At 38.9% G+C, this 18,468-nt stretch overlaps 1 protein-coding gene across 2 annotated transcripts; it reads left to right on the top strand.

Annotated features, from left to right (window-relative positions):
- Positions 1-9,164: 9,164 nt before the first annotated feature.
- LOC112196325 (nucleotide-sugar uncharacterized transporter 1) lies at positions 9,165-14,579 on the top strand. Of its 2 annotated transcripts, XM_040517569.1 has the most exons (8): positions 9,165-9,630; positions 10,471-10,622; positions 10,727-10,932; positions 11,005-11,098; positions 11,900-12,066; positions 12,181-12,351; positions 13,766-14,049; positions 14,206-14,579. In XM_040517569.1, exons 1-7 carry the CDS (start codon positions 9,558-9,560, stop codon positions 14,034-14,036), a joined length of 1,134 nt encoding a protein of 377 aa, XP_040373503.1. In that variant the 5' UTR covers positions 9,165-9,557; the 3' UTR covers positions 14,037-14,049; positions 14,206-14,579. The 2 variants fall into 2 exon arrangements, with proteins under 2 accessions (XP_040373503.1, XP_024192414.1); XM_024336646.2 differs by having other exon boundaries at positions 9,166-9,630; positions 13,766-14,571.
- The last annotated feature ends 3,889 nt before the right edge of the window (positions 14,580-18,468 follow it).

The raw sequence follows: 18,468 nt of genomic DNA, 5'->3' as shown, positions 1-18,468 counted from the left end.
TGAGTCTTCTGACTCTTTTCCGCCTCTTACCTCTCATAGTCTCATATACCAACCTCTCCGGCCTCCGCCTACTACCGTCGAGCTGTCAAACGAAACACCCCAGTCTTCGACTCTTCCGGCCACCAGTCTTCGATTTATAGGTGCTCTTCTGAGTTCTGAGTCTTCTTGACTTGTATAGGAATGAGCAGCTGCTATTCGATTTGGGAATTTGGGATTCATTTTTTCCGAGTCCTGACTTTGTAGTTGGATAAGTTTGATTCAGTTTTCAATTTTGCAGTTGGATAATTAGATTTTGTTTTCGATTTTGGACTTGGATTTTGTTTGAGATTTTGGACTTGGATCTTTGTAGTTTTGTTTTCGATTTTTGATTGGATCTTTGTAGTTTATAACTTTGGACTTGGATTTTGTAATCGAATTTGTAATTTGTATATTGTAAATTGTAATCTCACTGTTTTCACATTCTCACCTTTGTTTCATTGTTTGTATTTCGATTTTGTTGAAACTTGATGGTATTTTGTTTCGATTGTCCATTTTGCAGTCTCTACTGTCTGCTTGCAATTGTTGAAAGCATTGCTGCAATTCCTAGTTGGTTGCATTGATTGATTTGTAATTTGTTTACCTACTTCCAATTTCAGAATTCAGACTTGATGGGATCCTCATCGGATTCAAGTCACTCATTGAGTTGCCATTTGACTCATTCTGATAGTGAGAAAGATGAAGCAGTTGGGAATGATGCAGTAACTATCTGTCGGCAAGCTAAAAACAAGGAACCAGAAGTTGCAGCTGCAGTAGAAGGTGTAGAGGAAGCTCCAACTTAGGCATCTTGCGGCGAGCCGAAGAAGAGAAGAAGAGAAAATAGAATGAAGAAGGCTGCCCTGAGGTCCTTTGTGTGGAATCATTACGAGAAGTATGACAGCACACTCTACATTGAAAAAGATGGGAAGAAAGAGGAATGTGGATTTGAGAAACGAGCAAAATGCCGGTATTGCACCGCTGACCTTGCTGCTGATTCTTCATTTAATGGTACAAGTACTTTGCGAAGACATATCGAAAAGGTGTGTAAAAAGTATCCTGGGAGGGAGAATTTGGAAGATAGTCAGCAAGTATTAATTGGTGATGGTGGAGCTGAACCTAGCTTGAAAGTTAATAAAGGGTGGTCACAAGAATCTTGTGTCAAAGCTGCTTGTCAAATGATAGTTATTGATGAACTGCCATTTAGCCACATTGAGAATGAAGGGTTTAGGTTGTTCTGCAAGGTAGAAATTCCTCGATTTGAGGTGCCCTCTAGAAGAAAAATAGTGAGGTGTTTCTTGGAGATGTACGAAGAGAAGAAAGAGGTGCTTCAGATGGTTTTAAAGAACCACAGAGTGTGCTTAATGACAGATACGTGGACATCTATACAAAACATCAATTATATGGTGTTAACAGTGCACTTCATAGATAATGGTTGGAATTTGCATAAGAGAATCTTGAACTTTGTGTCATTCTCAATCACAAAGGCATAACAATTGGAAAGCTGTTAGAAACATGTTTGCTGCAGTGGAGGATAGACAAGGTATTGATTGTGTCTGTTGATAATGCTAGTGCAAATAAGGTGGCAATAGAGTATCTACAAAGGAAAATGGCTGGATGACAGAAACCCCCAATGTTCGACGGCAAGTTCAAGCATGTGAGGTGTTTGGCTCACATCTTGAACATTATTGTTAGGGCTGGTTTGAGAATTATGGATAGAAGTTGTGCTGCAATCCGAAATGCTGTGAAGTATATTAGAAGTAGTTCCAACAGATTGGACTGCTTCAAGGTGTGTGTGGACAAGGAAACGGTGGAAGGCCACATAGGTTCTCAAAAAATTCCAGCTTTGGATGTTCCAACGCGAGGTGAGCCAGCTTTTGATCCGATGGTTGATGAGGAAGAAAATAAGTACAAAGACTATTTTGATGAAGATGAAGAGGTTGAGGAGGAAGAAGATACCGAAATAGAAGTTAAAAAAAGATCAGTTCAACCAAGAAAAAGAGTTGGGCCACTAGTAAAAGCAGATTGGGATAAAGCTGAAATTTTGTGAAGTTCTTGAGGGTTTTTTACGATGTGACAATGAGAATCAGTGCAACCAAACATCCCACTAGTCACAAAGCTTTTCATGACTTTGTAGCACTAGAAGCTAAAATTGATGCACTCTTTGTGCCTCCCGAGATGAGTGATGGAACTCATGGAAGTGAAACTGAACTTCTAATGATGGAGATGGCAGTGAAGATGAGAGCGAAGTTTAGGAAGTATTTTGCAACGGTTGATGATATGAATCAGTTGCTATTAGTAGCCCTTGTTTTGGATCCTCGATTCAAGTTGAAAAACATTAGTCACATATGTTTAACTCACCTCTAGTTTGATGCTGCCGAAGCAAAGGCCAAGGCCAATGAAGTCAAGGAGCTATTAGTTTCCTTAATTGATCTCTATAGATCATCAACCAATGCATCTGCAAAGAGTAGAAGTTCTAGGAGCAGCACTGGAACAAGCTGCGTTGTTTCTAGCAACACAAAAGCAACAACCACATCTTCCAAGTCCAGGTCCAAGTCCAAGGAGAAGACCAAGAAAATGTCCGGGAAAATGGCTGAGATTTTAGAAGGTTGGCAAAGAGCCCTAGCTGAATCGGACGAAGTTGTTGTTGAGAGTGAAGTTGACCAGTATCTACTTAATCCAATGGAGAATCCCAAAGATGAAGATTGGTAGCTACTTGATTGGTGGAAGATAAACGGCTGCAAGTATCCAAATCTTGCTCTTGTTGCAAGAGATGTACTTGCAATCCAAGTTAGTACAGTAGCATCTGAGTCCTCGTTCAGTAACGGTGGGAGAGTCATTGACCCGTTTAGGAGTTCTTTAACTCCTCAAAGTGTGGAAGCATTGATTTGTTTGCAAAATTAGATCAAGAAACGAGATCAATCTGAGATTGAATATTATCCAAGCCTAGAAGAGCTTGAGTTTTATGAAAAAATGGAAAGAGTTACATACCGTACATTTGCTGCTGTTTTAAAGTTCAGTTACTTTTTTTGTGTTTTGTCGTTACATTTCATAGCTAATTGTTTCAGTTGTAAGTGGTCTTTCACTTGTTGTTTGACTTGTTCCATTATTGATTGTTGTTTCACTTGTTGTAGATGTAGCAAAGGGAAAACAAGTAGCTGTTGAAACTGAAGATGATGCAACTGCCGCAGCTGGAATCTCAAAGTCTGCAAAAGTGTCCAAAAAAACTGCTGCTGCAACTCCTTCAACAAGATCTGTTGCTAGAACCGTTAAATTTGCAAAACAAGTGCTGTTGCAATCAATAAAAGCTAAAGGTATTATCAAAATCAATGCCTTACTACCTTTTTTTGGTTTTTATTCCTAGTAAGTTCATTAGATTGAAGTATAAGTTGTATTGTTGTAAGGAAAAAGAAATGAAAGGAGAAGAAGAGCAGCAACATAGCTACACATGTGGAATTGTTGATTTGTTTTTAATTTGTTATTTTGTTGAGACAATGAGAGTTGGTGAGTTGGAGAATTGGGATAAAACTTATTGAGTGAATTTGGACATTTGGTGGCTTATTGTAGTTTGCAAATTTGTGGAATGGTTTCAAACTTTCAATTTTCAAACTTGCTGGCTTGCTGCACAGCTCTTGTTGACTTTCAGAGTTTTAGTTATTGTCTTATTGAGTATATGAGTCTTTGAGTTATTGAGTCCGTTGTCTTATTGACAATTCGAGTTAATGACTTTTAGTTTTATGTGGTTGCAACTTTTAATTGTGTTATTTGTGTCGTTGATGGTTTCATATTGTTTTTCACTAGTTTGAATACCTTGCTGAGTTGCTGAGTTGCTGCACATGTGGATTGTGAATGAGAAATGTAGAATGGTTTTATAGTTTCATTTGCAGGCTGCAGCAGCATTGTAGAAATGCAGAATGGAAATGCGAAATGCCTAAATGGTCTTATAAATTTAGTCTTTATTTGCAGCCTTGCTAGTTGCTACTAGTCTTGGGCTCTTGGCATCTTGCAGGTTGCAGTTCTCAACTTCTCATTGCAGATTTGCTGTCTTTATACTTGTATTTGTATAGCCTTGCAGCCCTTCCTATTTAGTCTTGCAGTTCTGAACTTCTGATTGCTTAAATAGCAGTAGCCAGCAGCCAAGAATAGCAGCAGCCAGTAGCCAAGCATGAATGCAGCACTGCTGCTAACTCTCAGGAACCGAAAGCCCGGAGAAACCGGCCTGGTTCTTCCCGGTCCGGGTTTTGGCTGGTCCCGGTATTCTACCTATCCAAGCCCGGCCCGAACTTGCATTTCCTGTCCCGGTCCCTATAAATCCAGTGTCGGTCTGGGACCATGCCCAACCCTAATTAATTGTATTCTAAAAGAAAGAAAAAAAAATTCCCATTGTTGTTTTCCCATTTGGATGCCAAGAAATCATGGTATATGGAATGAGAATTAATTTCATTTTTCATGTAGAGGTGTCATTCGGTTGTAATTAGAGATTGGAGGAAATAAAAAATGAGATTTGACTGAGTGGTGATATTCTAATTCCATTCCCACCATCAAAGGCAAAATTACATAAATTATCTCTCTAAAAAATTTATATTCTCTCGCAAACATTCCTTATAAGTTAATGTCATATTTGTACTTTAATTAGTAAAAAAGTGTTATTGAAAATTATAATTTTATATTTCATTCTTATGACTTACCAAACACTATAATAGGAATTACTCGGATTAAAAGCGAATACTTCTGAGCTAGGTTTTCTTGCCCTGGCATCCTTGGTTTTCTGTAGTGCCGTCGGACGGCTATAATGGGTGCTCTGATCACCCTGTTTTCTCAACATGAACGTGCTGATTTGGAATTGTCAAGGAATCGTCAATAGACGAACTCGTCATGCCCTCAAGTTATTAATCTAGAAGTATCGAGCGAATATGGTTTTTCTCAGTGAGACGCACTTCACCAAGGAACAACATCAGTCACTTCTTCGCTCTACTGGTCTCTCTCATATTGCTCACTTTGATCTAGTTGATCGTTCTGGGGGTTTGGCTTTACTTTGGGATGATACTATCTCCGTTACGGTCCGCGATGTGGATCGATATTTTATTGATGCTTTCATCAATGCCCCAAACGAGGCAGAATGGAGGTTCACTGGCTTTTATGGCCATCCTGAAACTGGTCAGCGTCATACATCTTGGGATTTGCTACGGTCTCTTGTTCGAAACCCGGGAGAGCGATGGGTGGTTGCCGGTGATTTCAATGAGATTTTGGAACTGGGTGAGAAATCCGGGGGTAGACTACGCAATGTTAGTCAGATGTAGGCCTTCCGGCAAGCGCTGTCGGATTGTAATTTGAATGATATGGGGGCAGCGGGTGGTCTCTATACATGGTGTGATTCTCACACAAAGGAGAGGCTTGACAGGGGTACTTGTACGCTGGCTTGGAGTTCGGAGTTTGGGTTCTCCAGGATCATCAATTTTCACCCGAGCCGGTCTGATCATACTCCTCTTCTGCTGGAAGTGCAGAAGGAACAAATGCTTCAGGACTTCTACCGGCGACAATTCCGGTTTGAAGAAATGTGGTGTGCTCATGAAGGTTTCTCAGCCAAGGTGGAGGAGGCCTGGGGCACCCCATATGGGGGGGGGGGGGGGCGCCGATGTTGTAGCTTTGCCGAAAGTTTAAAGGGTTGGGAACACAATTCTTGGATTGGGATCGTACTGTCTTTCGGAGCTGAAGGGAAGAAGTGGACGCTGTAAGAGCGCAGTTAGATGCGCTTCTCTAGAAACCTTTTGATCAGAGTGATCAGGCCTCTAAGCTTCAACTCTCACAACGTTTGAATGAATTAATGTCTATTGATGAGACGTATTGGAGACAGCGTTCTAGAGCGATCTGGCTCAAGGATGGAGACCGGAATTCACGATTTTTCCTTAAGAAAGCATCGAACAGGAGATAGATCGAAGAATAGAATTAAGGGTCTATTCGATGTTAATGGGGTATGGCAAGAGTCCAAGGCGGGTATCGAAAGTGTGGTTTTGGAGTATTTTCAGACTATTTTTAGTTCCCACACCCCTGATGTGGAGGCTCAAAATTTGGTTCTCCAAACCATTGAACCCCGAGTTTCTCCTCAGATGAATGAGACGTTACTAGCACCATATTGTTTGGAGGAAGTCCGTATAGCTCTTTTTCAGATGCATCCTTCAAAGGTGCCAGGTCCGGATGGTCTTTCACCTTTCTTTTTCCAGAAATATTGGGACCTCGTTGGCCATGAGGTTAGTAATGCGGTCATTTCGATGTTAACTCATTTGGAACTGCCCCCAGACTTGACTTATACTTATGTTGCTCTTATTCCTAAGGTTAGGGAGGTGGTGAATATGTCGCATTTGCGACCTATTGCGTTATGCAATGTCATTTATAAAATTGCCTCTAAAGTCCTTGCTGATAGACTCAAGAGTTTCTTGCCAGCGATTATCTCTCCTCAACAAAGTGCTTTTGTTCCTGATCGTCTGATCTTTGATAATACTTTGGTAGCTTCGGAGTTAGCTCATTATATGCACAAGTTGAGGCGGGGACAGGAGGGCTTTTTAGCCCTTAAGCTGGACATTAGCAAAGCCTATGATCGACTTGAGTGGGGCTTTTTACAGAGAATCATGTTGAAGATGGGTTTTGCTGAGCAATGGGTGCAACTGATAATGTCTTGCTTATCTACAGTGCGTTATTCTTTTATTATTATTGGTACTCCCCGAGGGTTTGTCACTCCACAACGTGGGTTGCGGCAAGGTGACCCATTGTCACTTTATCTTTTCTTGCTATGTGCTGAAGGTTGATCTGCATTGATTACGCATTCGGTCTCGTCTGGTCATTGGCAGGGGCTGCGTATTTGTGATGGGGTACCTTTTGCTGACGATAGTATGCTCTACTCTAGTGCTACCTCTCAGGATTGTACCTTGATTCGGAATTTATTAAATGTTTATGAACGAGCTTCTGGGCAACAGGTGCAGAAGAGTAATGTGGTTTTCAGTGGGAGTGTCCTTCCCCACATGAGGGTTTCTATGGCACAGGAGTGCAAGTGGTGGATAAGCATGAGAAATATCTGGGCATTCCAACTCTTGTTGGCAGATCCAAGTCTGATACTTTTGCTTACATTAAAGATAATTTGTCCAAAAAACTAACTGGTTGGAGGTCTAAATTACTTAGTGCAGCAGGAAGGGAGATTTTAATTAAGGTGGTGGCGCAGGCTATGCCGTTGTACACAATGAATTGTTACCTGCTCCCCCAGACCCTTATTCAGGAACTTCATCAGTTATGTGCCCAATTCTGGTGGGGGAGTACGGATGAGAAAAAGGGGATGCATTGGCGGGCATGGGATGATTTGTGTAAACCTAAAAGTGTGGGAGGCATGGGATTTCGACATTTATTTGCTTTCAACTTGGCTATGCTAGCCAAGCAGGGCTGGAGATTAATCCAAAGCCCTGATTCTTTTATTGGTCAATTGTTCAAAGCTCTTTATTTTCCAACTAGCAATTTTTGGGAAGCTACATTGGGGACACAACCTTCATATGCTTGGAGAATTATTTTGCATGGGAGAGAGATACTTCGAGCTGGTATTCAGCGTCATATTGGGAATGGTTTGTCTACTAACATTTGGTCAGACCCGTGGTTATGTGGGGAGGAGTTGGGTGTTTATCTTTTAGATCGTGTTACATATGTAGCTGACCTCTTTCTGTCCCCAGGTGTGTGGAATTCTACTTTGCTTTTAGAACTTTTTCCTGCTCATATTGTTCAAAAGATCCTTGATCTTCTGCTTAGTCCCCGGAATCATGAGGATAGATGGATTTGGGGTGGCGACAAAAAAGGCTGGTTTACAGTGAAGTCAGCCTATCATGTGGCTCAACACAGAGTTCTTGCTGATCATTCTTCCGCACTCAATCCAAGTGCGGATCTGTGGAATCAATTGTGGAAAGCATCTGTGCCCAATACTGTGAAAATTTGTGCATGGAAAGCAGCGGCTAAATTTCTTCCTACTCAGAGTCGGCTAAGTGAACGTGGTATTGATCTTGATACCGAATGCCCACTTTGTGACGAAGACGTTGAGACACATATCCATGCGGTTCGTGACTGTCCTCACGCTGCTAGCCTGATTGAAGGTGCCAATTTACCCTTGGTTTCGGCCCTTACAACCGTTGCTGACTGGTTGGTTACTGTCCATAATTTGACTCCTCAAAACTTTGCCCCTTCCTTGATGATCTTGTGGGCTACTTGGAGAAATAGGAACGCCAAAGTTTGGGATGGAGATTTCAAGCAAGCCTCTGAGGTGGTACCCATGACTTTGGGATGGTGGAAGGATTACAAAGCAGCTCATGTTGCTACTCAGTCCATGTCGGGGATCCGGGTCATGCCAAAGTGGACTAAGCCTCCAGTTGGCTATGTGAAGTTGAATGTTGATGTAGCGTTTGATCAGATCTCTAGGTGTACAGGGTTAGGAGGAGTGTTTTGTGATCATACTGGGCTGTTTCTGCATGGGTTTCGGCATTCGGTCATGACAGCAAACTCAGCCAAACATGCTGAGCTGTTGGCCCTGCTTCTTGGGGTGTAGACAGCTCTTGAGAATCATCTCACACCTCTAATTGTGGAAACTGATTGCCTGGAGTTGGTGACGGCTCTATCATCTTCTTCTTTAGACCATTCAGATTTGGGTTTTCTGTTAGCAGACCTACGGGAGCTATTGCATGAAGCTTTGGATGCTTGTGTTCTTAAGGTAGGAAGACAAGCCAATGGAGCGGCTCATATCTTGGCGCAAGATGCTAAGAATGCCGATTTTCAGTTGGAATTTTTTTCGACTATTCCTCTCTGTCTGTGGAGGCAATTTTAATCTCTGATTGTAATGATGTTTCATCAATGAATTAGTCTTTCATTCCCCTCAAAAAAAAAAAAAACACTATAATAAGAATGGAAAATAAATTTCATAATTTAATTTTCAATAATGTTTCAAACACCCCACATAGAAATACCAAAACATATTTCATTTCATATCGAAAAGGAAAATAAATCATTTTCCTATTTTGACATTCCTGCCGACGAGACGGGCTTAAAGTAGAAAAAAAAAACAAAAACTTTCTCGTGGGGTGGTCAAAACAAGGGAAAAGAAAAAGAGTTTACCACCGTTTTTAACTGTCTGTCGGTACTTGGGGCAGGCCTGATGATGTCTTCGACCTCGATCTTTGTATTGTTTTCTCTCTATTTCTCAGACACTCTGTGATAGAGAAAGAAAAAGAAAAAAGTTCTCTCTCAGTCTCAGAGACAAACAACTTCAAATTTCCGCCATCACCGCTCTCGTCAACCCACGTGTCTCTCCGTCTCTGTCTCCTAAATGGATGCTCTCTTTCCCCATTTCCCCTTCATATCCTCGTCATTTCATTTCAACTCAAACTCACAGCTATTACTTGCTGCTCCACTCTCACTCTAATAACGCCGTTAGAGAGAGACCCAGAACCCGAAAACTACTTCTTTTTAATCAGAGACAGTGTTAGAGATCGAAAGGTTTATGCTTTTGCAACCCCAACCCAAAAATGTTAAATTTCTTAGGGAGGAAAGATGTCAGGAAGATTCTCAAACGCAAGGATAGTGATGCTGGTGAAAGAGGTAATCTTCAGTTTCCCTATTCTTAATTCCAATAATATTTTTCTTTTTCTTTTGAATTTTTTGTTTAATTTAAAGGCTTAATTTTTTTTTTTCATGATTAGACATAGCTATGAAGGGTCTCTTAGTTTGGTTGATCTGGGTGACTGATGCAATTAGTGGCCGGCGTTTCTGGGGCTCTTAGTTTTTTGGTTTAATCAAATAGCTATTGGTAGATTTTAACACCTGTTTACTTATGACTACATTGGCCCATTTGCATGAGATTTTTGTTGAAAATGTTAACCACTTTGTTTTAGAATCTATTTGATATGAATCTTTTTCTTCCCTTTTATTAAATAATTATTCTCCCTATTTGTTACGGCAATTTATTTGAACTTGTAACATCTCGATTTTTTTTTTTGTAAGAAGATTTGCTTTTGTTCATGAAAATCCCCGACCTTGAGTATGTTATAAGGTGTGATTGCTTATGACGTGGTTCCCGAGTGTGATTCTCCACCTTGATATTGTATATGTTCTTTATAAGTTGAATGCTTCTTCTTAAAAAGAGTTTAGACTACTCTTGTTTTGTGTTTTGACTTTTGAGTACCCAATGGAGGGTAACAATGGTTTCTTTAGCTGATGTAGAGGCCAATATGTTTGTGGTTTAAGTGATTGCATTTATGCATTTTATTTATGTTCCGAAAGCTCTTGGTTCCTCACTGTCTGTGATTTAAGTGATTGTTTGAAAGCAAAATTAATCATACAATAAGCAAACCATTTAGAGTATGACAGTAGTCATGGATATGTATTATGTTAGACAATGATATAATTCTTCTCATCCAACTCTATTTTTCATTAACTCAGGAAAAGCTCTTGAAGACTTGCGGTCTTCTCTATTCAATGTGTTTCGCTCACCTGAAGGTGCAAAGCGTCAACAGCAACAACTATGTGGCCCTGCAACTGCTCTTACATTCAATTTTATAGTTGCTGTTGGTATAATTTTCATGAACAAATTGGTTCGTATGCTAAACTTTCTACCATGTTGAATCGATCTGTAAATTGCCTGATTGGATCTTAAAGTTACAGCAGTTCAGTTGGTAACTTCCTTTGTCTTCTTCAGGTGCTCAAAGTTGTTGGGTTCCAGTTTCCTATATTTCTCACTTTTATCCACTACGTTGTAAGCTGGTTATTGATGGCCATTCTGAAATCTCTGTCTATCCTCCCTGCATCTCCCTCAAAATCGGCTCGCTTATCTACGTTATTTACTCTTGGCTTTGTTATGGCTCTATCCACCGGCCTTGCTAATGTTAGCTTAAAGTACAATAGGTGAGATATTTCATAACTTTTTTCCTAATTAATATAGTTTTTGAACATTGAATTTAATATCTCTTTCTTCAGTGTGGGTTTTTATCAGATGTCTAAGATTGCGGTTACCCCATCAATTGTTCTCGCAGAATTTTTACTCTACAATAAGAGAGTGTCTTTTTCCAAGGTAACAGTTTTCTCTTGGGCGTCTTGAGTATCAATTATGCAAGTAAACTGTAGCAGACCAAAAAATTTGGGATGATCCATGTCTGGTTTTACTCGTCACAAAAAAGAAAACAAAGGTGATTGATGTATAGCTTTGTGTGTTTGGGGAAAAGTGGATACTATATTGTTTTCGCTATCCTCATTATTTTCATCTTCTTTTGATGGACGAAGAAATCAGGAGTATGTGAACCTTATATTCCCTGTGGTCTGCATAGTACCAACAAATTTATTCGGGCGAATATATATTACAACAGGGAAAAAATAAGCTGCTATATGGAAAAGTGTATTTGATTGTAAAACCTGGCATTGGTGACTGCATACCAATCATAAATAAAACATAAAATTTTTATAATATATGTAGAGACATCGATAGAATATTTTGGAGTTGATTTGTCCACCATGAGTTTTATGCGTCCGGCACCATTTCAGCCATGTGTACAATATTAAAATTTTACTTCAAATATGTGGAGACATCCTGGACATTTTACATATCCAAATGAATCACCTAATCCTGCCTTCTTTCTCTCTCTGAAGTGCTGCCATGCTACTTTTCTGGTTTACATCTCTTGAACTGGTGTTACTATTCTTTTGGTCTATGATACTTTTGTATTTAGGATGCTTGTATCAGTCTGGCTACCTGGGAATTGATTAACCTCTCTCTTTCCGAATTCTGCTCCAACATTTATTACTTTATTTTTCAATCATTGTTACAGCCAAGCAAAATGTAACAAGTTCTCATTTCTGTCCTGACTCAATCTTTCAGGTCCTAACACTTGCAGTAGTATCTTTTGGTGTTGCTGTGGCTACTGTAACGGATCTGCAATTCCATCTCTTTGGTGCTTGTATAGCATTAGCATGGATAATACCTAGTGCAATTAATAAGATTCTTTGGTCTAGTCTGCAACAGCAGGAGAACTGGACAGCATTGGCGTAAGTTATGCTGCATTTGTAATTCTTGAATTTTTATTGGAATGTCCTTTATTTTGACATCTACACGAAAGAATCTCCATTTGCATCTTAACCAAAATGCAACTCATTGAACAGGTTAATGTGGAAGACAACACCAGTTACTTTATTTTTTCTGGTCGCACTGATACCCTGGTTGGATCCACCTGGTGCTCTCTCCTTTAATTGGAGTTTTAATAACACCTCAGCAATTCTCATGTCAGCTATTCTCGGCTTCTTACTTCAGTGGTCTGGTGCTCTAGCTCTTGGGTATGTATGTTCTATATAGGCCCCTATATAATATCTGTTTCTTCTCTGTGGCCACTACATAATGACCTGTGCGGTTCTGTTTCGAATTATAAAAATCTTTGCCTCGCTGGTGTCTGGTTTATGTTATACCCAAGTAGCCAAACATGTGAAGTTTCAGTTGTAAAAAATGAACAAAGTTGTCTATGGGGTACAATATTATAATTCAACTTGCATATGTCATAGATTCAGCGTTAGTAATGATCTTTTAGCTTAGCTGTTAGATTAGATATGGACTATATGGATCGCTGAGGTTCTTTGAAGCATTTTATCTACTTTGCATCTGAAGTTTCCATATATCATATTATGGCTAGGAAACAGGTCTGTTTTTAAGGATACATGATGTCTATATATAATGGCTAGGACAATGGTCTATTTTTAACGATACATAATGTCTATGTATAAAGTGTCTAGCTCTTCAATTCAACAGTTCCTGCCTTTCACATCCATTTAACCTCTATCTGTGTCTTTACTTCTTTGTTGGAGAGATAGATAACTACTGGCAAATCTTCTACTGGATATGAGAATTGGTTACATTCCGAATTGATGAGAGAAATCTAAATTGTTTTGAGGTGTATCTTCACCATTTCATTTTACTTGGACACTTAATTCTACATTTTCTTACAACCTATTTATCGCAGAAAATCTTCCAGAACAATAACAGTTTTTCAAAAGTAAATATGTGATAGTGAAGAGTTCTTGATAACTAGTGGGTATTTTGTTTTATTCTTGCATAGCTTTTATCATTTGCACTAATCGCGTTGTCAAATAATTTACTGTTTCATTGTGTATTATCATCCGCATTGCGTTAGTAATTCATTACATCATGGATCAATTTCTTCACTTGATTTTTTGTTCACCTGGCACGTAATGGCTCTCAAACAAGCCAAGATAGAATCTCGTTAGCAACATTATAGCCGTGGACTCACAACGTCATTAACAATTCTAGAGTATAGCTGATAGGAGGCAATGACTGAAGGAGGTTAGTTGTATCCATGGTAGGCCATAACCAATAACTTACGACCATGTGGGAGGATTGAACAACACTTGCTAGACTGAACAACATATTGCCCCAATATCTAGAATTACCTGCAGGTAGACCGTAGACAACTGACCAAAAAGACACCAGGCCAAGTTTTACAGATGACCATTATGATAAATACTAGAAACTCCCTTTCTCATGATAAGTACTTCAACTGTAGTCTTGTAAGATTAGATAATGGATTCATTTCCTGCATTTTGTATAGTGTATATTAGGGACAATTATATTTTCATTCATCACTATTTCTTTTACTTTTTGAGCTATGCACACTAAATTTTATTTTAGCTGGTTGTTTTGGTTCTCATCCTCATTTTTTATCTTTCTGTTAAATGACAGGGCTACATCTGCTGTTACACATGTTGTTCTTGGTCAATTCAAAACATGTGTCATTCTTCTTGGAAACTACTACCTGTTTAGTTCCAATCCAGGCAAGACCAGTATTTGTGGGGCCTTCACAGCAATTGCCGGAATGTCCATTTACACTTACCTAAATTTGAGGCAGCAATCAAGCAGAACATCCCCACGACAAGTCTCTACATTACCAAAATCTAAACTGAGTAAAGAAAATGGCAACCATGATGGAAATTACGGGGCCGAATCTGTCTAACACAATTCATCAGGTTAGGTACATGTGAAGATCTAACTCATCACTAACTCGGCATTGTTTCAGTTGTTTACTGTTAGACTAAAATTATTCAATTCTGATTTCAAAGTTAAACCGCGTTTGGTGTTAGGTTGTTAGTCTGATGGACTATCATATGACTTACCTGCTACAGGACACTTTTTTGTAGATTCTGCTGGGTTCTTCAGTACTATCTTGGGTGCAAACTGAACATTGTATATATATTTAATGAATTGGGGGTTAGAGGTCTCTTTACTGGATAGAACTTGATCATGCTTATCATTTTAGCATTTTTGGTCAGAGATTTGATTGCTCTAACGGTCACACTTCTAGCCGTAGTCTTTTTTTTTTTTTAATCTCTTGTTCTCTAACCTTCTGTGAGTTTGTTTGAGTTGGTTCACCCAAATCTGAAACAAAGCTGTGCATTAGTATTGAACGCCAGAACCAAAGAAATGAACCGCACTCTTGGACTTTTTCCTGGATGCAATTGCATTCTTGTAATTCAAGATCACTCGTCTCATTTGTCAAAAAAAAAAAAAATAAAGACCACTTGTCTGTTGGCAAGCTAGCTGAACTTATTATTTTTTCATCAATGGCATGAAAGATTTGGGCTTTGGCTGCTGCGTAATTGGGCTCAAATGCATTTGATTTATAGGTTTCTTCAAAAGACTTGTGGTTTGAGCATCTCTTTCTGGCATTTTGTAAAGAGGGGTTGTTCTAATATGGGTTCTATTTCAGACCTCTCCTATTTGTAAAATATGATGATCCTCCCTTATAACAAAATGAAAAAAAAAAAAAAAAAAAAAGAGGCACCACATTTGTTTTCTCCTCCCTTCTGGATTCCCGGCTTGGTTGGCAGTACGACGGTAGTCATTTGTGATGGTTCTTTTTAGGCAAATTTATTGTGTATGTATTTGGAGTTGAAGGAAGGAACACAAACTGGTGTTTGTGCTGAAATAATGGACGTTTAATTGTTCCTCTACAATCAAAATCGTGAACCACATTGTATTGTATCTTGTACAATGTTGTTCCTCTATATCTTTAGAAATTCTGAGAATCAATCGCAAATATAATCCAAGTCACATATGTTTATAAGTCCAACTTATAACACATAGTAAATGGAAGTTGGCTAGAAGAGTGAGCGCTTCGTGGAAGCTCACCTCTTGGACAGTATTGATATATAAATAAATATATTAATCCGTCAAAAGATGAGCATTGGAAGGAAAAATGGAAATACATTTTTTTCATTTTGACAGTTTGAGTTTTCAGGTAATAAGGAGTTGCAACTGCACTTAAAACAGTCGTAAACGATCTTTATATAAGTATGGCCGGAAGCCAACATGAAAATCACTACAATTCCATCTTCCATCTTTTTTTTTTTTTTTTTTTTCCGTAAGAGAAACATCAAGTTAGCTAGGGTTATAGTATGTGTCCAATTGGTAGTTGTATATTGCTAGATAGAGGTTGAAGAACTAGTGCGTAAGTGCAAGATTGCTACTGCAAGCCTCTATCATCCAAACAACTCAGTGATTTCCAATTCATTAGTTTTGTACCAATTCAATTTTGTATTCTTATTTATTTGTCGAATTAGTGTTAATTGGCATATAAGTTGATCGGATATAGTGTAGGTAATACACACTGGTTTAGATATAATTATCAAACTCATGGTTTCTAGGCCCAGAGATTAATCCGCTGAGGGTTCAGACAGCCAACAGGGCATTGTAGCCCCTCCCATGGCCACGTTTATATTTCAGTAGATAACTTGACGTGGGCAAACGCAGGATATGGGGGTTCCACACCACTGAACCACTTTTTGTGGTTATTTTTCCAATACAAGTTAGTACATCATCCGAGATATTTCATTTTTATGTTGTATTTTAAATTTAAATGGATTAGAGTTTAAGCTTTTATTACAGCTCGCTGAAATCTCTAATCTTCATTAAAGTTATTTAATACTAAAGATCTTTGAACATGGATTTGATCAAGTTTCATATGATAGTCATGTAATTAAAGTTGATTTGCCGATCTCGTCATATGACTTTATTTTGTTTATTTTTTATTTTTATTTTTTTCAGTATTTTCAACTTTCAAGCTCAACTTCACTCTGCAGGAATTAGCTGGTTGGCATCACCGGAGCTGATGAGTGACATCGTCGGATGTGGCTAACGTGAATGTGAAGATGGATGGTAGATGGAGGGGGATAGAATGAGAGGTGTAAAATGTAAAATAAAAATAATGGAAATAGGTAGTTTGATGAAGAAAAGAATGAAGTGATGTTCAAATACCAAATTTGGTAGTGCTTTCTTGAAGCTCTTATTAAGGGTATAGGTACATGGTTAGTAACTTTCTAAGAAAATTATATTATGCTCAATCACCATTGAATTTATATCTAGTGGTGGGAGAATTAATATTAGGTTTAAGTTATTTTGTTTTCCACCATTGAATTAAGATATACATGTAGTGTAGTATTCTTCACTTGGTGAACAGTACTCCTACTAGTAAGTATACGAAATGCTTTTGGATAAATTTTTATTTAAAGCAATTTTTATTGATAATTACAATTTCTCTCCCAATTCAGAAGAGGTGTAATTTATTGTTTGTTATATGTAGTTAGTTTTTTTTTGAAAAGAAGAGGTCAACTTTTATTAAGAATAATAAGAATTACATATGGTCTTGCTCAGCTGCAATAACAGCAAGCAGAAAGGGAGGAGGAGAAAAATAAAAACATTCTCGAGATAACGAACTAACAGATGCAGCCATTAGATGAGCTGCTTTATTAGCACCTCTTCTGGTATAAACGACCTTCAAATTAGAGTGAGCTCTCAAAATGGAGCCCAAATCATCATAAAGCCGCCCAAGATGTGAGAAATTACTCCCCCCAGACCTGCACAATTGCTGCTGCACAAGCTGAGAGTCAGTCTCCACTATGGCCGGTACCAAAACCTGATCCAAGACAAAGTGAAAAGCTAGTTTACATGCCAATGCTTCTGCATGTTCAGCTGAAAGCAACCCACACAGCGGTTTCCCTCCTCCTGCTATCATGGTGCCATTGCAATCATGCACCACAAAACCAGCGCTACCATTTCTTGAAACATGATCAAAACTGCCATCCACATTAATTTTATAGATCCCCACTGATGGAGCCCGCCACCGAGCCAATCTTGAGTTGCTAGGCTCCCTCAATGTCGGCCTAGTATTATGAAAACGAAAATCCTGTAATCTTGTAGTAGCCTTAAGTAGAACATCCCAAGGTTGACCTTTCTTATCATCCCATACTCTACTATTTCTTTCCTTCCACACACTCCACAAAAGAAACAGAAGATCCCCCAAATCCTTTAACGATAAAGCCTGAACACAGATGCTCAACCACCCTAGCAAGTCACAATTCAAAGCTTGTGGACTGAAACAAGTGTGAACCAACACACCATTACCTTGTAAAACCTATTTTGTAAAAGGACAATCACGACAAATGTGCAAAGATGTCTCAGTTGCACTTTCACAAAGAACACAAACCTGTGTTTCCAAAGGCACTCTTCTAGACAGTAACCTTTCCTTTGAAGGGAGAATGTTATGACAAACCCTCCAAATATGAATCTTCGCTGAACTAGGCATCACAACCTTCCATAATTTCTTCCAAAAATCGACACCAACAAAGAGTTCAAATGGACTTCTAGAATTAGAATGAGAAAGAGAGAATCGATAAGCAGTTTTTACCGAATACTTACCATCCCTCTCTAACTTCCATACCAATCTATCTTCTACATTCCTTGAGCTTAGTGGTATGCTCAATATCGCTTCTGCTTCCTCCACAGAAAAAAGCCTATTAATTAGCTCAACATTCCAACTTCCAGTAGTGGAGATCAGATCTTGTACCCCGGCCACCTTCTCCAAGGCCGTTGCATTCACATTGGGTTTCCCACTTAGTAAACTAGGCACCCACGAGTCCGACCAAATGTTTACCTGCGTCCCATTACCAATTTGCCAATAAACACTTTCTTGTAAAAGTTCCCTTGTAGAGAAGATACTTCTCCATGAATAAGAAGGAGAGGTATGTAATTCTGCTGTCCAAAAGGACTCTGTAGGGTAGTACTTTGCTTTATAAAGACGAGCAATAAGAGAATTGGGGTTAGAAATCACCCTCCATGCCTGCTTAGCAAGCATTGCTGAATTGAAGTTCGAAAGGCTACGAAAGCCAAGACCCCCCTCTTCCTTCGGATTACACAATGCATTCCATGTTTTCCAATGTATTTTCCTCTTGTCACAATGTAGTTAGTTGTTATTAGTCATACCGTAAGTGTAAAAAGGGTGTTGTTATTTTATATTTACAATACGTACTAGTCTAAATAGAAAATAGTGAGTTGTTGTTCGTAGATCAATGGAATGAGAGATTCCTTGAGTTATTTCTTCATGGGGTTCA

Source organism: Rosa chinensis, chromosome 4 (assembly GCF_002994745.2).
Source record: "Rosa chinensis cultivar Old Blush chromosome 4, RchiOBHm-V2, whole genome shotgun sequence".
NCBI classification, from domain to species: domain Eukaryota; kingdom Viridiplantae; phylum Streptophyta; class Magnoliopsida; order Rosales; family Rosaceae; genus Rosa; species Rosa chinensis.
Note: the sequence above shows the minus strand (reverse complement) of the source record. Positions and strands in the feature narration are given on the sequence as shown.